The sequence below is a fragment of the Primulina huaijiensis genome, chromosome 14 (genome assembly GCF_012295235.1).
Source record: "Primulina huaijiensis isolate GDHJ02 chromosome 14, ASM1229523v2, whole genome shotgun sequence".
NCBI lineage: Eukaryota > Viridiplantae > Streptophyta > Magnoliopsida > Lamiales > Gesneriaceae > Primulina > Primulina huaijiensis.
This window is the reverse complement of record NC_133319.1, coordinates 13,081,988-13,106,318: the sequence shown is the minus strand read 5'-3', so window position 1 is coordinate 13,106,318 and position 24,331 is coordinate 13,081,988. Positions and strand designations below refer to the sequence as shown.

At 35.4% G+C, this 24,331-nt stretch overlaps 1 protein-coding gene across 4 annotated transcripts; it reads left to right on the top strand.

Moving 5' to 3' along the window:
- The first annotated feature begins 18,789 nt into the window (after positions 1 to 18,789).
- On the top strand, positions 18,790 to 22,438 carry LOC140957433 (E3 ubiquitin-protein ligase DIS1-like). 4 transcript variants are annotated; one of them, XM_073414672.1, is made up of 5 exons: positions 18,790 to 18,913; positions 19,152 to 19,248; positions 20,347 to 20,578; positions 21,358 to 21,744; positions 21,917 to 22,438. In XM_073414672.1, the coding sequence occupies exons 3-5, from the start codon at positions 20,369 to 20,371 to the stop codon at positions 22,235 to 22,237; spliced, it is 918 nt and encodes a 305-aa protein (XP_073270773.1). In that variant the 5' UTR covers positions 18,790 to 18,913; positions 19,152 to 19,248; positions 20,347 to 20,368; the 3' UTR covers positions 22,238 to 22,438. The 4 variants fall into 4 exon arrangements, with proteins under 4 accessions (XP_073270773.1, XP_073270772.1, XP_073270775.1 ...); XM_073414671.1 differs by having other exon boundaries at positions 18,912 to 19,050; XM_073414674.1 differs by lacking the exon at positions 18,790 to 18,913 and adding an exon at positions 19,538 to 19,644 and having other exon boundaries at positions 18,920 to 19,248.
- Positions 22,439 to 24,331: the final 1,893 nt, after the last annotated feature.

Genomic DNA, 24,331 nt, shown 5'->3' with positions numbered 1-24,331 from the left:
GCTGGTGTGCAGTGTATGATATATGAGAATCAAAATTCTTCCCCTTTCTTTTGGCATCATTCATTTGTACAAAATCAAGCATTTCTTGGATTTGAGTGCGAGGGAAGCTTGAAGACAGTCAATGCGAGTGTAAATCCTCTGTTTACTTTGCGTAGTTTGACCAGTTAAGTGACCAATGCTTCATCGTAGGATCTTTTGGAAGATTGAAACTCGATCATGTTTAAGTGAACATCCCTATGAAGATCGGAAATATTTCGATTGATGGATCGACATAGATTGGTTATGCAATGATCAGAAGCAAGCAGATGAGCATCAAAATCCATCATAAGACTATGGGACCTTCTCGATATGAGATAAGACTTATGCAAAATGAGCATTAGCCTCAATCTGATCTTTGTTTTTGGGAGATCCGGTGTCATCATAGTGTTTCGACCGGTCGACATCCTCTTCAGTATTTGCCTCCTCATGCACGATATGATCAGCCTCAGTTGCACCTTCACAAGTGGGGATAATGGGGGAGAAATCATTTGGAATATCAGTGTCAACCGGTTGAGATGAGAGAACGGGAGAATCTTGATGCTGAATTGGAGAGGATCTCGATAGTTGTTCTTAAAAAATGGTCACCGGAGACAGACTTTGGAAACTTGTAGTATTTTCTTTGGGAGAAGATTTGATCGTACCACATCATCCACGGAAGTTAACGGGACTTCCTGTAGTGGTATCTCCAGTACATCGGTAGTGGGAATGACACCTGGTATATCAGTGGGGAGAGAAGAAGAAACATATACCTTCTGGTGCAGATGTACGTCGGTTGTTTTGGTGTCAGCAGTTTGGTCAGAAGTAGAACCAACTGTTGGATTAGGTGTAGTGTCAGTTGTTGATTCAAGTACTTCAATGGCCGGTTGTTGTGCAGTTGAGATAGATGTTTGACCCATGAAATCGACGGTCGAAGGTCCACTATCTGACTTCTTAGCAGATCTTCAGCTTCCTCTTCCATCCCCATTTCAGCAATCATAGCATGTGCCGCCTCAACATATATCTCAAAAGTTTTGGCAATTGTAGTTAACACATTTAAAATTATTGCGTTTTGGAACCAACTTTATAGACAGTAGAGAGAATGTTAAATTCAAAGTGAGCGATTTTTACCGCTTCATCGAGAGCTGTTTAATTTTGTGGATTACAATTTTCTTCTCTTCGAAAAACAATCAATAGCAGATTACCTTCTCTCCGGTGTGAGTCGATAAAAGTTCTTCGGCCGAGAGCTAACTAGATATCCTCTGTCTCAACCAAGTCTAGCATCTGGCTTTCTAGGGTGGCCAACTCTTTCAACAGCTTTTCCTTAAGAATGATCTTGAAGGAGCAGAAGTTCGATGTTCAAACCATTTGTCGAACATCTTCATTTTTCTGTCAACCGTCTTCTACACTTGAGTCAGTGTTAATGCAACATTTGTCTTGACCGTCGAAGGAGTCTTTCAAGGCAGGTGTATCTTCTCCTTTCCTTTGTTCTTAATTAGTATATCTTGATGGGGTAAGAACGGTAGAAGAAGAGATGCTTTCTATTATTCAAATATCAGCCATCGGTCGAATGGGCTGAACTTGCGGGACCGGAACAGGTTGAGTAACTTCAGAAACACGTTTGATTCTTCTTTGGATTCTTAGCCTCATCCGACCGTTTCGATGAGGCGGTCGAAGGTCTTGAGCTTAGTGAAAACTTGCTTTATAGGGACATCCTCTCTGTTGTCCTCTTCATCGGTCTATGTGTAGACCATTTTCCTTTTCACCAGTGCCTATCTGGTGTCCTCTTTTTCAAATGTTGAGCCACTTTCTTAGTATCAGTGGTTCCTCTGTGGTTGAAGAAGAACTGTTTCACTTTAGAAATCTGCAATAGTTGCAGTGTTGAGCCATTTCTTGGGATGCAATGACTCTGTAATTCCAAAATGTTCCTTCTTTAAGTTGAGTAGGTAACATACTTGCAGCCTGAATCCTTCCGATTGGCCATTTACTTTGATCATTTCACAGTGTTCTGAAAAGTATATATGACCAGTCGATGCCAATCTTCAATGCAATCAACGCCATGTATTGAAATTTCTCGAGAGTAATCTTTGTTGTAGGCCCCTGTTTTGACAAGAAGTGCTTTTGCCACAATATTTATCAGGAATATGAATTCTATCTATTTTCAAACTATGTTTTTATGCCTGAATGTAATCGGATTACCGGACATAGATAAACCAATGCTCCATATGATAGAGTTGCCGCTAGGATGTCTGATACGTTCCCCAAACCAAACTAAATTATGAAAATTTTATAACCAGACCAACCTCAACCATGAATTTCGGTTTGGTCTAGTTTAGATGACTAATTTAAAGTTTTGAGTTTCATAATGAATTAATGCATGAGATATTGTAATTTGGAAAAAGTAGATATTGACATTTAACAAAATTAGAGTGAACAATTTATTTGATTGTAGACTAAAATGTTTATAAATAAAAACCTCTCATTAAAATGCTTATGAATGTTGCTGAATTTTGTAACTTGAACCTAGATTTTTAGAGTTGTAGTTTTATGTATTTGGACTGTAATCTCAAATAAATTCACGATGTAATTTTATTCTTACAAAAGCTCACTAATAATATAATAGAAACCAAAAATCAAATAAAATAAACTTATATCCAAGAAAAATTACACTAAATTAATAAAATTTATTATATAATTTTTTTCATACTAATGCATTTGGTTTGGATTGGTTTCTTTTTATCCAAAGTTTGAATCAAACTAATTTTTAAGGTTTGACGGATTTTAAAACCAAATATACCGTGATTATATGAAAATCGATCCAAACCATGTGGTGTTTGATTTGATTTTATAGTTTGATTCGATATGGTTCAGTTTCTGAACATCCCTAATTCGAGACCTTTAAAAAGGCCATGCATTATCATTGTTTCTAAAACCTGACCGGCCAATTCGATCGAAAATTTTTCACGGATCCGGTCCGGACCTAGTGTAAAAATCGTTTTTATAGTCAAACCGGTTAGAACCGTTCAAAACCAGTCAACAGCCGGTCGGACTGATCAAGAACCGGTCAAAAACCGGTCCGACTGGTTCACTACTTTTTTAAAAATATATATAATTTATTTTATTATATTTATTTTTATATTTTAAGTTTTATTTTTAGTTTATATATGATTATTTGGATTTTAAAATTTGTTAAAAATATTATTTTAGTAGTATTAGAACTTATTTTGATTTTTTTATTTAAAAATATAGATGTAATTATATTTGATTACATGTAAGTTGTTTAGATTTTAACATTTTATAAATATTTTTATTATTATTTATTTATTTATATATATTTATTTAATATCTTTAGAATTTAATATTTTTTAATATCTTTTTTTTGAAGGAAATTTCATTAAGCATGTAAAGAACTACAACCATCATCCAAATGTTCAATCAAACAATGTGGAATCTCAAAATAAGTAGAAGGACTAGCATATAAATGAGCCGCTCGGGCCAAAGCATGAGTTGCTGCATTTGCTTGTCTATAAACAAACTGAATCGAGAGCAGTGTTCCTTGATTTAAAAGAGATTTGCATTGGCGCACAATAGATCCAAATTCCGTATCATCATCTGTCGGGTTTTTGTATGGCATCGACAACATTTTTCGCGTCAAGCTCGAAAATCACATTTGCAAGCTCCATTTCTTTGATCCAGGTAATAGCTTGAAGTAGCGCAAGAGCTTCACATTCCTTGACAGCAGGATTTCCGGCGTTGTGTTGCATTCGGCATGCTAAAACTCCACTCCACTTTCTTCATTTTTCAGACCTAGGTTAAATCTCTTTTTCAAGCATAAAAATTCTACTAAAATTTCTGAAAGGACGCAAACAATTTTCGTGCAAAGAACAACAAAAACACCAACCCGTTGAAGACATCGAAAATCCGATCAGTTTCTGGTAAATTTGGAACATGTATCTTATTTGGTTTGCCTTCATTTTTACGCCAATGTTTTGAATTAAGTCTTGATAACTTCGAATCTGACTACACGGTAGCATCTAAGGATTTATCCATTCTGTTTAGTAAGATGAATTTCTCTCCTTCGAAAGTTATAGTCTCTGAGAATTTGATCGATCTTCTATCCCGCTTCAAACCCATCAAATTTTTGGAGGTTTGATTTTTTCCATTTATTCTGTAATGTTTTTACACTTTATTATTTCTTTCCAAATTTTTTTTTTATCGTTTGAATTCCAGAATCTCGAAAAAGAACACACCTTTTGAATATTAGTTTCGATATATCCCTTATGAATGTTAGTTTCGATTTTTCCCGTAGGAATGTTTCTCAATTTTTTTATTCTAATCAAGGTTTTATTTTTTGTACAATTCTTTATTCTGTCATATTTTTTCATATTCATTATTCGGTGTTCTAAGATTCTTTTTTATAAGCATCGTCAATTTACTCTCACAAATAAATATCACTCTTTTATGTGGTAATAAGTCTCAAGCAATTGACTCGACCCCCATACTGTATTTTCTCTAATTGTTGAGGAGTCATATTGTCTTCAGCAATGGTTGGAAATTTCCAATAAATTTTCATATTTGCCTCTTCTCATTAACATTCTTTTATGTGATAATTATTTCTGTTACACTCAATGCTATATTTTATTCTTTCGTTTATGTTGGTTGCTAATAATTCGCATAGATTAAATTAGTGGAGTTGTTATATCTTAATTAAGCAAAAACTCAAAGCAACTCATGAAAATTTTGAGGTTGTTATGTATATAACTTTCACAATAGAAGATATATTTTGTGAGACATGTGCTTAATCGTTTTCTTAAATCGTGCTAAAAAATTTTTTCTCCTTAATCTCCCTAATTAAAATATACATATATATATAAATACTTTAAAATATCTTGTCACCATTTTAAAAATAAACATCCAACTAATATTTAAAAACCAAAAGGAAAATATTTTAAAGCATAAAATCGTCAAACGTTTTACCAACCTAAAAACTTTATTTGAAAAGTATAACCTATACTATAACATCTCAAAAACCACTCATAAATAAATAAATAAAAGTCATAAAATATATTTAACGTAACTTGAAATCATAAACCATAATTAATGCGGAAAACTAGCGTCGGTCCTCGGGTTATGTGCACCTTCTATGGCGCCCCAAACCTCGCCACGTAATTATACAACATGTGACATCATATGCATAAAAATTTTCTTTTCAACGACGTAATAATATAATGCATATACGACAAAATAGTGCAATCACCACACTATCTACGTCAATGCAGCAGAAATAGTATGATAAATACACAAATACAACTCAAGTAAGACAATAAACTATACTGTCTCTATCTACTATCAACTACAGGACTGTTTGACTAGACACACCTAGTCCTTCACCATTATCCTGTCTCACAGCAGAGTCCGGTAACCTGTCCAACAGAAACAGTTCCCAAAAGGTGAGCATACACAACAATCATCATCGTAATACATAAGAATTATATTATCAACAATATAAAATATAACTGGAATGATAACAGAAATACTCCCTTTGCTGTCTCTGGACAATCAAACCACCAACGATATCAACGTCGTCACTCTCATACTACTGCAACAACAACATCGACGATACGTCGCACCCCAATACCGGCGACAGCAATATCGTCGAACGAATAACATCGACGATACGTCGCACCCCCACCCCGGCGACAGCAATATCGTTGAACGAATAACATCGACGATACGTCGCACCCCAACACCGGCGACAGCAATATCGTCGAACGAACAACATCAACGTGACGTCTCCCAACAAACGACAGCCAACAATATCAACGATAATAAACAACAACGGATATAATATCAAATCACCCAATACCAGTGATTTATCATCGTTCAACGCAATAGTATTCATCAATACTAAACAATAACAACATATGCTCGTACGTCAATACGGACCTGATAATCGCGTATATATATAATCTGGCTATTTCTTTGATCCCGAGGCTTGTGGTGTATTTAAATAATTCAACAACCATTAACCGGCGACATCAATATCGTCGAACGAACAACATCAACGTGACGTCTCCCAACAAACGACAGCCAACAATATCAACGATAATAAACAACAACGGATATAATATCAAATCACCCAATACCAGTAATTTATCATCGTTCAACGCAATAGTATTCATCAATACTAAACAATAACAACATATGCTCGTACGCCAATACGGACCTGATAATCGCGTATATATATAATCTGGCTATTTTTTTGATCCCGAGACTTGTGGTGTATCTAAATAATTCAACAACCATTATCGGGTCATTATCATTGTATCAATACAATCATAACATCCTCAATATACAACATCAAATAGCCCAACAATAATTCATTCACAACATATAAACTCGATTATAAATTCTTATCGTTCATCAATTTAATATTCTAGTGTATTTAATTCACAATACTACCATCAAATACACACTAATTAATTTAACATCAAATAATAGGCTATTTTACAACATCTGTCAAATTGCGAAAACTTTATATCAACGTGAAGCCTATACTTCGTAGACTCCGAATATACAATAAGAATTAATAACAACTAATAAACTACTCTCCAATCTAAATTCAACAATTAAAATCTCTAATTATAATCAATTAGGAATAATTCAAAACAACAACACAATAATCTTCTCTGCTTCGTTAAGGTCATACACTATTCAATAATCTTCAATTTCAGTATGATTGAACAATTTATCGGATTTATTCCAGAAATCGACGAATTTCAAACATCACCAAAATTATAAAATTTATACCTCACATCGAAGACCTCGTGTCAACGATCACAGAACTGAAATCAGTTCGTCGATTGGATAAACTGATAAATCACAAGATCGAAAAGAAAATTCGAAAATCCTATTTCTTTTCTTCTTTCTCCTCTCGAGTTTCACTCCGTTGAAGATGAATTGAATTCATTATATACGTAAGTTTCACATTTATCTTCAATGTTTTTCTTTTTTTTAATATTATATTATATTATATTATATTATATTAATAAAATAATATAATATATAATATTTAACAACGGCATATCCCTTTGGACCATTCAAACAATCAAATTTTTCAAAACTCAAAACATGAAAATTCTATATTTTTGAGTTTTCTACGTTATATCCAAATTTCAAATCATTTGGACTTCATATGACCAACATATGTCATATTTTATTCTTTAAAATCATTAATTATTTAGTAATCTCATATTACTAAATCAACTACTTGTGATATTTACTTCAGGCATTACTCCTTCAGTCCAACAAAGTCAACCATCAAGACCTCCATAAATATATTTATCATAATCACCTGCATCAATCACACCTAGTATGTCTAAAGACTCAAAACACCATAATCTTGATAACAAGTACTACATATGCAGATAACATACAACAGTGAAAAATACTTGTATTTAAAATATCGTTTTCAAGAAGATGCATAAACTTTAAACAATAACATTTTCGTAAATATTTTCATGATGCATAAACTTTAAATAAAACATTTTCATAATGATGTATCAACTTTAAATAATAACATTTTCATAAACTTTTTCATATCAACATAAACATATTCATAAATATATCCATATTCATATTCGTATCCATATTCATATTCATTTTCATATTCGTATGCATATTCATATTTGTTGAATTCAGATCGTGATTGTGACCCGTATTCTTAAACGTATTGGGTGATGGATCCATCTATAAAAACCACAGTACTAGGCGGCGGGGACACCAGCGACACTCTCGCCGGTCAACTGGGCCTTGGCCAACGTATTAACATATTAGTATTCGTATTCGTATCCGTATCCAAGGAAACACGATCGTCAGGCTCCCACTGGGACCATAACCCTCACGATATCTCCAACATGTAGTAGTCACAATCCCTTCACATCCTTCAACATGTCGTATTTCCATTACTTAATAAAAACATGCATATAATATCATTTTATTTTGAAACCAAGCATGCAACATATCTTTTAAATGTCCAATTTAAATTATAAAAATCCATAAACATTTTAAAATAAACGTTTTAACATCTAAAAATTATAAAATGTCATAAACATTTTAAAATAAACATTTTAACATCATAAACGTTTAAAATAACATTTTAACATAAAAATCTATAAACATAAAAATTCCATAAACATTTAAAATTGGCATATTAACATATAAAAATTCATAAACATCCATAATCATTGAAAATAATCATATTAGCATATAAAACAGCATTCAGGACACTGCCATGACGTTTACTAATTTCTAGGTGTAAAAAGACCGTTTTACCCCTGGACGTAAAATTTCACGTTTTTTTTTTACTTTTTCTTAATTCCATTGATTCTAACATGTCCCAAATAATTAGTTAAGCCTACATGAATTTTATCATATTTTTAGTTAGCTTAAATCGATGACTTTTAAATTAATCTTTAAATGTGACGTATTAATGCGTTTTAATCTCGAATTAAACCAAACCTTAATATAAAATTCCCAAATTAAAAAATTAGACTTCTAATAATTATTTGAGCTTAAATATAATTTTTCATAATTTTATAAAGTTTAAAACTAGGCGTTTCAATTAATTCGTTATTTAGAGTTTCGTGCGGCGATTAAATCCCGGATAAATCCAAAACTCGTTATTTTGATCCCAAATTTTAAACATAACATTTTTATTATTTATTCTACCCTTCCAAGTCATGAGCCACACTCGTGGACCCATGGTTCAATTTTAGTCTTTATTATTTTTGTTTTTGACACATCGACGAACACGCCGAGCCATCTCCCAATTTACTCGAGCGACGCCCAAGCCACCTTGAACCAAAACCTAGCCAACCCACCTAGGGACCCTACTTACCAAGCCTAGTCCAAATAACCAGCCTTGGCCAGACCAAAAACTTGCTGGAAGTCGACCTAAAATTCTGCACGTGTGTGTGTTTGTAGTGTCCTTGTTGCATTGGGACTCCTAGCCGCCTAGGACTCTACCAGCCCTTAACCACAGACCACCTGATGTGATTTCGTTGAAATGGAGGAGCCGGATAAGAAGCTCCAACGGGTCAAATCAATAATTTATAGTTTTTAGGGAATTTTGAGTGAAGATAATGGCTTCAATAGCACCTGCAAACAATGAAAGGAACTCGTGAATGGGCGCCGGAGGGGTGTCCGGCGTGGCCACTCCGATGCTTAAGTCAGTGAATGACTCAACAAAAGACCAATGTAACCAACTGATGGTTGTGATATTGGCGTAAGAGTGTAGGCGATAAAATGAATTCTAAATGTGAAGATGAAACCTGATATTTATAGTAGGTAATGTATTGATGACCACGATCTGCGTGCTACCTACTAATTATAGTAGGACGACTACATTCTGACATGTCACATCATACACTAGTCACATCCCGCCTGTCTGACTTTGTCAACCACTTGGATTAGTGTCAGAGATAGGACGGTCGCCCACATCCTATTCTGCTAGTGTACTCGAGTGCGGTGCTCATATCGAGGTGGCCCGGTTAGAATGCCTACCGGGAGCTTATATAAGAGTCCGCGCGTCTGGTTGCCCGGGGAGTAGAGCCCGGGTTTGCACCTGCCCGGCTTCAGAAGAATCCATCCTGCAGATTGACCCTGATTTGGGAATCCATCGGATGACCCGGGCTCTTACAGGGGTATCATCAGACATCCCTTAAATAGTCGGGCTAGAGTCATACTCGCTGTCCCGATTAGTCATGCTTGGATTCACAAAGAGATGATCAATCTGGTTTTATAAAAGCATCGGGGGCTTCATGTCTCCCAGAGAGGGGATGAGGAGCCGGAGTCTCGTGTCTCATGGACTTGAGATAAGATGTCGAGGCCTCGTGTCTCCCGGGTTCGAAATGGTCGTGGTATGGAGCCCCGAGCCAGGGTACGGATCCCTGGACTTAATAGATAACCAGGGTGCGGAGCCCTGGCCTTCATGAATGGTCGAGGTACGGAGCCCCGAGCCAGGGTATGGATCCTTGGACTTATAAATAACCAAGGTCCGGAGCCTTGGACCGGGGAACAGTCCCAGGACTTGGGAGTGGTCGAGGTGCGGAGCCCTGAGCCAGGTTTGAGTACCCTGGGCTTATAGATAACCAAGGTGCGGAGCGTTAGGCCGGGGAACATGTCGCGGGACTTGGGAATGGTCGAGGTGCAGAGCCCCGAGTCAGGTTTGAGAACCCTAGGCTTATAGATAACCAAGGTGCGGAGCCTTGGGCCGGGGAACATGTCTTGGGACTTGGGAATGGTCGAGGTGCGGAGCCTCGAGCTGGGTTTGAGAACCCTGGGCTTATAGATAACCAAGGTGCGGAGCCTTCAGCCGGGGAACATGTCCCGGGACTTGGGAATGGTCGAGGTGCAGAGCCCCGAGTCAGGTTTGAGAACCCTAGGCTTATAGATAACAAAGGTGCGGAGCCTTGGGCCAGGGAACATGTCCCGGGACTTGGGATTGGTCGAGGTGCGGGGCCCAGAGCCAGGTTCGAGACCCCGCGGCTTATAGATAACCAAGGTGCGGGGCCTTGGGCCGGAGAACATGTCCCGGGACTAGGGAATGGTCGAGGTGCGGAGCCCTGAGCCAGGTTTGAGAACCCTGGGCTTATGGATAACCAAGGTGCGGAGCCTTGGGCCAGGGAACATGTCCCGGGACGTGGGAATGGTCGAGGTGCGGAGCCTCGAGCTGGGTTTGAGAACCCTGGGCTTATAAATAACCAAGGTGCGGAGCCTTGGGCCAGGGAACATGTCCCGGGACGTGGGAATGGTCGAGGTGCGGAGCCCTGAGCCAGGTTTGAGAACCCTGGGCTTATAGATAACCAAGGTGCGGAGCCTTGGGCCGGGGAACAGTTCCGGGACTTGGGAATGGTCGAGGTGCGGAGCCCCGTGCCAGGTTTGAGAACCCTGGGCTTTTAGATAACCAAGGTGCGGAGCCTTGGGCCGGGGAACAGTTCCGGGGCTTGGGAATGGTCGAGGGGCGGAGCCCCGAGCCAGGGTTGAGAACCCTGGGCTTTTTGTTGATCGAGGTGTGGTTCCCCGAGCCAGGGTGTAGTGCCCTGGATCTTAGACAATATGCCGGGGCCTGATACCTCCCGAACTTTAAATAATGTGTTGGGGCCTTATATCTCCCGGACTTTGAATATACGGTGCCGGGGCCTCAAATCTCACGGGCTTAAGATAATGTGCCGGGGCCTCGTGCCTCCCGGACTTTAAAAGATTTTTGCTTCTCCTGCTATATTAGTTTTATTAAAAACCAAATCACTAACCTGGAAATACTGAATCTGAATTCATTTCCGATAGAGTGAAACTTCTCCAGTTGAGCTAAATTAGGTGACTAATATAGCTTATGCTGCTGAGTACATAGCAAATGCTCTTCATGCCAATCCGGGATAGCTGCTGAGCTTTGAGCCCATATGAAATCTACATATAAGATCTGAGTGCTGAGCTGGTCGGACTTGTATGTTTGCCAAGCAGAGTTGGGCTTATTTTTGAATGGAAACCATATCTACGTCTTGAGCTCAAATTCCCACAGACGGCGCCAATGATGTGACTTCGTTGAAATGGAGGAGCCGGGTAAGGAGCTCCAACGGGTCAAATCAATAATTTATAGTTGTTAGGGAATTTTGAGTGAAGATAATGGCTTCAATAGCACCTGCAAAGAATGAAAGGAACTCGTGAATTGGCGCCGGAGGGGTGTCCGGCGTGGCCACTCCGATGCTGAAGTCAGTGAATGACTCAACAAAAGACCAATGTAACCAAGTGATGGTTGTGATATTGGCGTAAGAGTGTAGGCAATAAAATGAATTCTAAATGTGAAGATGAAACCTGGTATTTATAGTAGGTAATGTATTGATGACCTCGATCTGCGTGCTACCTACTAATTATAGTAAGACGGCTACATTCTGACATGTCAAATCATACACTAGTCACATCCCGCCTGTCTGACTTTGTCAACCACTTGGATTAGTGTCAGAGATAGGACGGTCGCCCACATCCTATTCTGCTAGTGTACTCGAGTGCGGTGCTCATATCGAAGTAGCCCGGTTAGAATGCCTACCGGGGGCTTATATAAGAGTCCGGACGTCTGGTTGCCCGGGGAGTAGAGCCCGGGTTTGCACCTGCCCGGCTTCAGAAGAATCCATCCTGCAGATTGACCCTGATTTGGGAATCCATCTGATATCCCGGGTCATCCATGACCCGAGCTCTTACAGGGGTATCATCACCACCCATGACCCTAACCTTCCCTGGACCACGCACAGGCCATACCCAGACCAACCCAAGCCCCTGGACGTGAGCAGAAAACCACTGAACCAGTGGCAGCATCCCCGCGCGTACATGCTTTTCCATGCTTCATCATGTTCCTACTCGACCAGCAACCAACCAGGCTGCACCAGCCCCTGCCCAGACCCTTGTGCACCCTCTTAGGACCCTAATGACTCGTCCTGGCCCCGCCCTAAGCCCCCAAGCCGAGCCACCACTCCCTGCCCATCTCATGAACCCTGCGCTCCTTCCCTTTGAAACTCACGGGTTGGAGTCCTAGCTTGCTAGGACTCCTTCCCAGCCTTGGTGTTCGAGTCCTAGCGTGGCTAGGACTCTTTCCCTGACCCCTCACGTGACTATAGCCCAGCCTGGTCTAGCCAACGCCAAGCCATGCATCCCCTTACCCTTTAACCGAACACACAGCCCCTTGAACACACACATACGTGAATGGATTTCCAGCTTAACGTTTCTGTCTTCGTGCAGCGTTTTGTTGCTTTGTGTGCGATTATAGACCTTTAAACTTGTGGAAAAACATGCTTATTCATATCCTATTTCATGGCAGCCCCTTAAACATCATATAAACATGATTTTGAATCAACAACCAAGAATTACACACATGCATATGAATCGTGGCGAAAATTATAATTTGAGTGCCTTGTTTCCTTTCAAAACATGTTCAAATAAATATTATGATGTGATAGATGATTGAAAGAAAGAATATGACGTGCTTTTGCGTTTTAAACGCACGATTAAACGTTGACGATTGAAGAACGACGACGAGGAAACGACGGCTTGAATTTTCCTAGCAATTAACAATGCTTTCTTTGTTTTTTTCCCAAACTTTTTTCTTGAATTGGAGGTGTGTGCCGTGACTTGAAGGGAGAGAAAAGAATTTGAAGATTTGTGGGGCGTGGGATTTTTTTTTTTTTTTTTTAGGAATTATGGGGTAGAATTACATATTATATAGTTAATTAAGTAACTAATTAAGCTTAGGCCCATTAGTGGATTAATTAGGCCCAATTAAGCTCATTAGTGCTTAATTAAAATATTAAAATTAATTTTGCTTGAATAAGTTTGTGAATTTATTAGCCGTGTTGCCAAAACGTTCGCGTTTTTGTTAAAAATCCAACACCGATAAAAATTAAGCTCCGGCGTATAAAATCATCTCAAAACCCCATATTTTCAAAAATAAGAAAAAGCATCACCCTTAATTTAAATAATTAAAAACAATTAACCAATAAAAACATTTTCTATTTTTCAGCCATCGGTTTCCGTTCCTCGATCGCAACTCGAATAACCCTTAAAATTACATTTTAATGCAACCATGTAGACAAATATATTTTAAACATGCAAATATGCACAAGATATTTAATCCATGCAATTACAACATTTAATTAAAATACAAAGGAATTTAATAATTATATGCATGTGGTTTGCATGGACCTTCAAAATTTTCGGGGCGTTACATTTTGATTACAAAAGTTACATCTTTCAGTCAAGAGACAATGGAAATTCTGACATTTTAATATCTATCAGTTGTGGACCGATGTGGAATATCTAAACTGATGTAATTTGAAGGAATAAATTTGTATCAAAAGACGGTATTTTTTTATCTTCGCATACTGGAATCGAACTATTATTTATTAATTTTTTGTTTGTTTTACATGACATCTATGTTTGAGTCTTTGAGAATCAATACAAGTTGCTGAAAATTTAATTTACTGAAAAAAATTTGAGATTACGAGCTAGGAAAGCAACATTACAAGTAATCTACTCACATAATTAAATCCAATTTTTACATGGAATTTCACATTCTCTTATTCTTCATGTTAATTAATATGAATTTTAAATTGCAACAAACTGCTGCAAATTATACTTTACTGATAAAATTGGAGTTTACGAACAAGACAATCACAATTAAAATTCATTCTTTAAACATGGATCGACCTCTGCTCAAATTATAGCATGCTGAAACACACGTACAGATTTTTGGACTTGAACTCACTTTTTCTTGATGACTTCTTGGTTAACTATGTGAAAAATATTCGGAGGGTATAGATTTTTGGTTGATGTTGGAACTAATGATTTTCATTGTTTTCTTTTTGTTTTCCTCTTTTAAAGGTCTGAAGTTTAATTATTTAAGTTTTTAGATGGAAACCGTTACTTCTACATTTTTTATTCATATTGCTCATTTTTTAACGGGTGATTGAAAAAAAAATTGCATGATGATGCATGATTTTTTTTTAGTTCGCGATTGAAATAAAATATTTGATGCTCAGGTATTTGCACAATTGATGTTTTCTATCTGCTTCCTGTACTTAAGTTATTATAAAATGTGTTTTCACCACAATATTGCCAATTTATTTCTTTTATTTGTGTAGGTTTTTATTGATTTTTCTCTATTGGTGTTCGACTACATGTGTTTGTGTATTGGATTCATCACACTTGATGCTCCAAATGTTTTTGGCTCAATATGTAGTTAATGGGTTCTCATTGCTTTCTTTCTTAAAAGCTGCAAATATTTAATGTAAAGTTGGGTTCTTTATAAAAATGATGTTCTTGGTGGTGGTTTTTTTTGTAGTTTAGCATAGTTTCAAATATTAAAAGTTACTTTTTTAGGAAAATCTTATGTATGGTTGCTTCTGAATTTGAAAGAACAATAAGATTTTTTTCTCAAAGACCCATGTTAGTTAATTATATTTCCACCAAGTTACCTTTTTCTCCCTTCCCTCATTATGCCAGATCTCGAAAATTGTTTTTCCTGTATTTTGTTACATTTTTAGCTTGATTTGATGAAAGTCCTAATTATTTGGTCTTTCAACATATTGTATGTGATTGATTTATAAGTGATGATACCAGGTACGTTTCAAGTTTTTAGATTTTAAAAGACATGTCGTTAGAGGAGAACATTAAAAGTACTGTGTCGCTGCTTGCTTTCTCTTTCTTGATTTTTATTATCCTAATTATTTTGATGTCAAACAAATTCTACTAATTTTGCGTTGATTTCCTCTATTCCAACTCATAATATTAATATCGTTTTGTTTAATAGGATTTTGAGAGTTCTTACATGCTTTAATGCTCTATTCTTTTATCTCCATTGGATTACAGTATCTGGGTCTGTCAATTTATTTACTAAACTTTCTGAAAGTATTTTGTGTATGTATTGTTGAAAGAGTTTCATACACAGAGAGGTGTATGTGTTTGAGTGGCTAACAGTAATTATGTTGAGTTTTTCAGTTTTCACATGTTAATGACAACCTTTAGTTTTTTTAAAAAAATTTCATTCCATCGCTTTATAATAAAAAATTTGTGTATGTATTATTTATTTGTTACGTTACACATAGAACACGTGTGCAAATGTACGTTAGAATGAGAGGTTGAATTATATGATTTTATTTGGCATAACTCTGTGATGATGAATTGTTAGGTTTTGAGATGGCTTGCACTTCCAATTGGAATAACTCGATTTTGATCAAGCATGAGAATGTTATCAACTTTCTACCAATATGTGTCGAAGAGGAAAATGCTTCCGTTTTGCTTTGCATATGTGTGCTGGTATGGGTTGTTTTCGGCATTGTCAATCAAATAATTTCACTAAGCGTTGAACAATTGAAATGTGCTAGAATGAGTTAGCTTTCCAACAAAATTAGAAGAATGAAAATTTGGTGATTTTTGATCAAGTTATGGGAAAAATTCTAAAGGCATGTAAACTGAAATTTTATGAGTTGTTATATGTTAAGCAATTAGGCAAAAGTTTGATATTTTTATGGTGTTTGAATGAATTTATGATATTATTGTGGATGTATCTCACTCATAAAATCTTCATGTGAGGATCGTGGAGACGGGCTATCTAGGTGTATAACTCAATTTTGTGGATCACTACATATCATTTTTCTTAGGTCATCACTACAGCTCAACAAATTGATTTATTTATTGATATCAGGTTTGCATATTCCAGAGCAATTTCATTATTAAATTCTCCTTTATGTACTAATGATTTTACTTTTATCTTTCTTTGTCAATCTATATTAAATTACACAATAACACATAAATTCTTTTGAATTTTTATATGGAATTTTTGTCAATTCATTAGTGAAGCTGAAAGAGATCAACTTTATATTTTATTATGAGTTCTTTCATTATAAAATAGTATCATAAAATCCTCATCATTTAATTTGATCCCTATGGAATAGTGATCATAATGTCATATGATATTTTTTTAAATGATATATAAAAAAATATTATTACATCTTTTATATCTTTTACTATTTATTAAAGTTGGTTATGCTAGAGTAAGTAAACGGTGTCTCGGTGATCTACTTCACTAACATGTCGATATTTTTACAAAGGTTTGATTTTTATCCCTTTCTCTTTTTCGTAATGTTTTTACCCCTTATGAGCTATTTGGTTTGCTTACGAATTTAATTTATTTGTAAAATAAAAAAATTTCAAAATGTAGTTTGAAATCTTTATGCAGTGATAATGGACTTTTAGATTAGGTGTTTACTTTACATATTTTTTTTATTCTTTAATTTTTTCAAGAAACAACATTTCAAACTACAATTTTATTATTACGCTAGAACACAGAGTGTTTAACTTTTGCATACAATGCCTAAAGATAAATATAGCTTCAATTGTTTTTGTTCAATTTATTAGCTGAATTTAAGAGACAAATTTGGGGTTTTTATATTCAATAAATTTTATTTCGATGATATTATCATATTTTTTGAAAAATCATTTGACTATTTGTTTACTTCTTTTACGTTCAAGTTTATCATTATTTCACATGAGATGATATTGCGGCTTCAAAAGAATATTATTTTTAATGATCAAAACATATATCATGTAAGGTAACAAATTGAGTTTGACAGATTTATTTAAGCTTTGAACTCCACTGCCTTTCATGAGTCAAGTACAAAATGTTTCGGTGTCATGGTGTTGTAATATCATGAATGTTTAATATATGAGCTCAATATATTCATAACACACGCAACATGTGTGCCTCGGTGGCTAGTATTATCTTATTATTTTACACAATATAACAATTATTCGATCTGATCGTTAAATCATGTCCGGTCGTGCTTCCTGCTAATCTCTACTCGTTCTTGACATATATGATTTGGCATTCATAATTCGAATTGCAGTTTATTATCTTATAATATATTCTTTNTTTGTGAAAAATAAATTATGGGCTCAATATAATGAGCCCATTAAATATTGATGAGAAGCCCATGAATTTTGACAAACAATGAAGAGAAATGTTGCGGGCTGAAATCAGTTCGACCCAATTAATAGAACTAAAGTGGAAATTATCACTCAAAAAATTCTCATGCAGCAATTATTCAAGCTTTCAATTTCATCGTTCAATTTTTCATATTTCTAGACATAATTCTCTTTAGTTCAAACACTTTCCAGATTTTTCATTCCAGTTTCAAGCAACTTTATTTATATTTTTATGTTATGTGAAATAATTATGGTTTTGTAAATACATAATTATGGTATGAGTTTATTCTTCAATTTGAAGTGTTATATTCATCATTTTGCTTTGTTTTTGACCGGTTTACTAGCTTAAGATACTATTAACTAACAGTCAAATTTGATGCTCACAGTAGGTCTGATTTAGAAGTTAGATTTCTTCTCCTTTTTTAACTCAATCTAGTGCATTACACTTTACACGTCTGCGCCCACAATTTTTGTAGCAAACAGTGTTATAATAAATTTAAAATAAATTATACAATAATATGTTATCTGAAATTTAAATAAATTTATTAATAATATCAGCACAAGAGAGAAAGAGATACTTTATGAATAAATTATGTGAGACATATTTGATAAATAACTACATGTTAAAGATTCTTTATTTCGATTATATTTCGGGCAACAAATAGAAGATATATACGACCAAAATATCTTGATAAATAGCACTCTTGGTTCAGTTCGATAAAACGTGAGTCTCCAAAACCAAGAAATATCATAATCGAGTGTGAATGATTTATATATTGAAATATGAATAATATTAATGTTAACAATGAAGAAGTGATTCTTGAAGCAGCTTGAACCCGCGAAATGGGGGGCACCAGGCGGAGCCACAGGGTAGTTTACCTTGGCTTTAATCCGGTTGGTCCAATTTTTTTTTTAAAAATATGTATTTGTAAATTTTATATAATTTTAGAATAATATGATATTAGTGTGAGTGGATCAATTTAAAATATTAAAAGATTTTAGAATTTAAAATTCAAGTTTAAAATTCTAGTTGAGTGTAATCATATTTCTGGCTCCGCCACATATAATGCATGTGCGAATTCAATTCAAAGCGTCACTGCCAACTTGGATAGCGATTAAAGAACCTCGTGAATCAATCAGACGCCATTAATGAACATTTTCAATCGATGGGTGAATTTTGAACCAAAACTTGGTAACCAGACGAGACGCCATTAATGCATACGAATATTATTTTTCATTGTTCAGTAAATCTTGGACCAAAATATCGCTGCATTTGGTGACCAAAACTTCACTTCGGGGCCACTATTTTTCTGCTTCGACCTCTTCTTTTTGTTTCCATTATGGCTTTATTTTGAATTGAAAGTTCCTGGTCTCTCTCTCTCTCTCTCACTTCTTTCTTCTTCTGCAATTTAATTATACTGTTTTGTTTTTTGATGTTCCATTTGTTGATTCGCGCATCACTGTTGATGTAATAGACCAAGACAAACGGCGACGCTGACTTCAGCCGTACTTGTTTCTTGATATTTTTCAAACTATTGCGTAGATTGTTTTGATATGTGTCTCTATATATACATATATGTCTTTATATTGACTTTACCGGATTGCAGGTCGACCCTAATAATCGTAGCCCATTTCCTCTTTGCAAAGGATTTTCCTCTATCTTTTAGATATGGGTTTTTAATTTGGAGCCATTGTTTGGTCCAGGTAATCTCTTCCCATTCTGATTTCTATCTATTTCAGTGTGGGTTCTTGATTTTTTTACCCAAAGTTATCATATTTTTTTTCTGGGTTTTATCTTTTTTAAAAAATTATTTTTAGTTTGTTTTACAGCGTTTTTGGGTGGAGGAAGAATTTGTGCCTTTTTTGGTTTGAGTTGTTTTCGGTGGAGTTTTGTAGATCTGGGATTGATACGGAAAATTGAAATACCATTCAAATGCTGTGCTGAACAAAGCATAATCTTGTTGTTAAATCAGACGTTTGGCTTGTTTAACAGCATTGGCTATCCATCCTGAAAGCTTGTGTTTCTATGAATATGTGATGTGTTGGCACGGGTCAGGAAAATTCGAGTAAAAGTTTTTGGGAGGACCCAAAAGTTCTGACGTGTGTTGATTTCAAATATAAGATTCAGGATATCTACTTTTTGGTTGTCTTTCCGGGCATTTGTTATGTTAATATTAATATTAATTTTAATATAAGCAATGAATAAAGTTGCCAACTTTTTCCATGTTTTGAACTGCATGTGAAATCACTAATTGGGTGTAAAAGCGGAAGTCATGGAGGATTCCTATTATGATGATATTGTTTTCTTGTCGCTGGAATTCTAGTTTTATCAAGAATATGGACTAACAGGATTTCACCATGGCAATCTCTGAATTTTCTTTGGCATCATGTGATTGATTATATCTGGCTACTGGGCGGTATTTTTTCGATAGATTTCATATTGATTGTTGAATGGGGTATATGCCCTCTGTTTTTGTTGCGATGCGAGGCCATTTGATCTTTCACTTGGGTAATTTAATTTTATTTCCTTCTGTAAGAAAATGCTAACAAGTGCAATTATTTTTTCTAGTTTTCAGAATTTGATTGGTTATGAGTTGTATGGATATGGGGATTATTAATTACAGAATTTTCGACCCAACTGCATGACTCCTATCCCCTTCCCCTACTTAATCTCAGACATAAACTATGTGCCCTCTCCATGTTTCTGTTTGGTTGACACTAATTTTTTAGTATTTTCATCGCCTCATTTTATGTAAGTTGTAAATTTAGTTTATTTTGTAACCTACATGTTGGCTTGTGTAGGTATTAAGTGTATTTGCTTTCGATGGCAAGTGGAAATGCCTTTTATGATGACTCGCGAAGTAAACCTGAGGTCATTGATCCACCCCAAAATGAAGAAATGTTGGATATTGGAGAACATGTCAATGAGACCTCTCAAACTCCTGTAAAACCAGATGTGATTGTCACGAGTAGTGTCCGTGAGCTGCTGGAATGTCCAGTATGCCTAAATGCTATGTACCCACCAATTCATCAGGTACAGCTATCTTCTATCTAAAATTGTTGGGGTAAATTATTTGCAATAAAAAGTTACGCTTCAGTTTGAGTTTTTCTTCACCATTTTACCTTTAAAGTACATTTAAACAGAAAAATGGGAACAAAAGATACGAATTTTGTGCCTTCTCTTTGGTTTTCTTTTTTATCCCAATTGTTGATAATAAGCTTTGTCGTATTTGTGCTTTCTTTTTTTGAAAAAATGGTGATCCAATGTAAGTTAGGAAGTAAATGCTAGAAAAAAGCCGGGAGTCATAAATCATGGATTGCAGTACATTCAAGGTTCTTTTTTTGTGGACCGTGAGAAATATTCTAATTTACTGGCTTGATATTTAAAGATTGCCTCAATATCTTGTTTTGTTAGAAATTTTTTACAAGCTTTTATTCTTTGCTTCAGATATGGACTATTTTTTAATATTTAGTATTTTACTTTTGCTCCTAGAATTTTACTTTAAACAAGTCATAGACCATGGTGCACATATTCCGTATCATAATTCTTCGTCAATTGATTGGATATATAATTCTTTGATATCTTGCAAACTTGCATGTAACACCTATTCATTAGTTCTTCTCGTCTTAGGTTGTAATCCTGATGACGATTGAATTAGAACTCATATACTTCTTTAAATTTAGTATATATATTTAGATATGAATTGGCCAAAGTAATTTAATTAATGTGTGACAAGTTGGTAATTCAGTTTTGTATGTAATCTGGTTTCAAGAGCTGAATTAAGTTTAATTCTGTCTTTTCTGTTATTATAGTGTTCCAATGGTCACACATTGTGTTCTGGATGCAAACCTAGAGTACACAACCGGTGCCCAACTTGCAGGCACGAACTTGGTAACATCAGATGTCTTGCGTTGGAGAAGGTGGCTGCATCTCTTGAGCTTCCATGTAAATATCAGAATTTCGGGTGTATTAACATCTATCCTTACTACAGCAAGCTTAAACATGAATCCCAATGCTCTTTTAGACCATACAATTGTCCCTATGCGGGTTCAGAATGCTCGGTTATTGGTGATATACCTTTTCTTGTGAACCACTTGAAAGATGATCACAAAGTTGACATGCACAATGGCAGTACTTTCAATCATCGCTATGTCAAATCAAATCCACACGAGGTCGAGAATGCCACATGGATGCTTACGGTAAAGTTGCTCTATCGTTTGTAATGTTGCTCTATGCATCTTTTATGAATAAACGATAATGGAAAATAATACCAGGCACTAGCCATAATTCTAGTAAATTTGCATCCGCGGACTAATTTTTCTGGGTAGAATGAAGTATTCCTGTTCACATACTAAATCTGTTTTTCCTCAGGTTTTCAGTTGTTTTGGGCAGTATTTCTGTCTTCATTTTGAAGCATTTCAGCTGGGAATGGCGCCTGTATACATTGCATTTTTACGGTTCATGGGTGATGACAATGAGGCAAAAAACTACAGCTATAGTCTTGAAGTTGGGGGTAATGGGAGGAAAGCCATATGGCAAGGAGTTCCAAGAAGCATAAGGGATGGCCACAAAAAGGTTCGCGATAGTTTCGACGGGCTCATAATTCAACGTAACATGGCACTTTTCTTCTCCGGTGGGGACAGGAAAGAGTTGAAACTTCGGGTTACCGGTAGGATATGGAAGGAGCAGTAGCATGATCCTGGATCTGCCGTTTCTGCCATTTTTTTCCGTCAGTAGAAAGTAAATATATTGTTCTTTTAGCACCATGGTATGTTTTGCTTGTGTCTATTGAAGTTTAGAAGGCAAACTCTCTTTGCTGCTTGTTTTTTGGATCAAATGGTTTGGACATTTGTTTAGTAATATAATATAAAAACTTGTGGTTCATCTTGTGCTCTTTTTGCTTCAAAAAACTTTCTATCAAGAAGAATTCTATAGTTTCTAGTGAATGTGCTTTGAGTTTTTGTGATGTGCAATCTAACATGCTTAAAAGTAGTTTCAGACAAATTTATTTTAATGTCAGTTTTTGAAGGTAGATATTTTAAGATTTGCATAAACACTTGTCATGTTATTTCAAAGTTGCTGAATATGCTCATGTACAGACCAATGAGATTTATAGGTCAAATGCAACCGAGAACTTTTTTTTGTTGGCACATGAGCTGTGTAAGGATTATACATGAAATTATTAAGTATTTAAAACCCAAAATGATATCATAATGATATGATCCCATGTGTGTGTGTGTGTATATATATATATATATTGTTGAAAAATTATTTAAAAAATGTGAAAAATATTTGTGTTGAAAATGTGAATGTTGAATGTTGAAAATTAGGTAAAATTAGGTGTTGAATATTGAAAATTAGTGTGTGATGATGTAAGTAATGATGTATTTTATTTTTGGATTATTTGTAAAAATTTTCTATAAATAGATCTCTCATTTGTGAAGAAAATCACAATTGAGTTGAGAGAAAAATATTATAAAATGTGTAGTGTGATAATTTTAAGAGTTTGAGATTTTTACTTTTTACCGTAAATTTTTACTTTTTCACAACACGTTATCAGCACGAAGCTCTAAAAGTCCTCCATATTTTTCCAAACTCCAAACAGAAGAAAAAGGTAACAAAAGTAATAATATTTATTTTACTGTTATTTATTTATTGTTTATATATTTAATATATAATATAATGTTATTATTAGAAATAATAAAAATAATTTTTTCAAAAACTTGTTATAAATCCTGGGAGGATGTTAAGACGACATCCCACACTCCCGGTAAGGGATACGACAAGTATAAAAGCCTATAAGGTTTTTNAAATTATTCTTCATCAAATTTTTGAAGAAAAAAGAAGATGGCTTTCACAAAGTTATTTTTAATTATTTTGGTTATAATACTCACGAATCTTGTACTTATCGGAGAATATCCTCCTCATGTGTTTTCTTTATTTTTACGAATGCTTGTATTTGTTGTTTATCCATTACTTTGTATTGCAATATTCATTAACTAATAAAATGCATCATAATTTTTTTTAGTACCACCATGTCAAACTTGACAAAGCTCGAATTTGTTGCACTCGACATTACGGGGAAAAACTATATGCCATGGACTCTTGATGTAGAAATGCATCTTGAGTCATTGGGTCTAAGCGAAACTATTAAAGAAATTGGTATATCTTCATCACAAGAAAAAGCAAAAGCTATAATATTTTTGCGTCGACATCTTGATGAAGGTTTGAAATGTGAATATCTCATCGAAAAAGATCACATGGTTCTGTGGAAAGGATTGAAAGAAAGATTTGAACATATAAGGGAAGTTATACTTCCGACCGCCCGTGATGAATGGAATATGTTAAGATTCCAAGATTTTAAAAAAGTCAGTGATTACAATTCAGCGATGTATCAAATAATCTCGCAGCTAAAATTTTGTGGACATGAGGTCACAGAATCGGAAATGCTTGAAAAAACATTTTCCACGTTTCACGCATCAAATATAACTTTACAGCAACAATATAGAGTGTGTGGATTTGCGAGATATTCTGAGTCCATCGCCTGTCTTCTTGTGGCGGAAAAAACAACGAGCTACTAATGAGAAATCATCAGTCCCGACCCACTGGATCATCAGCATTTCCAGAAGTAAATGCTGTAAGTAAAAGTGAATTTAAACATGGAAACCAAAATCAAATTCAAAGACAAGGTTTTGGTCGAGGTCGTGGTCGTGGACGTGGACGTGGAATTGGTCGTGGTCGTGGTCGTGGTCGAGGCCGTGGTTTTGAAAACAATAGAGATAGTTA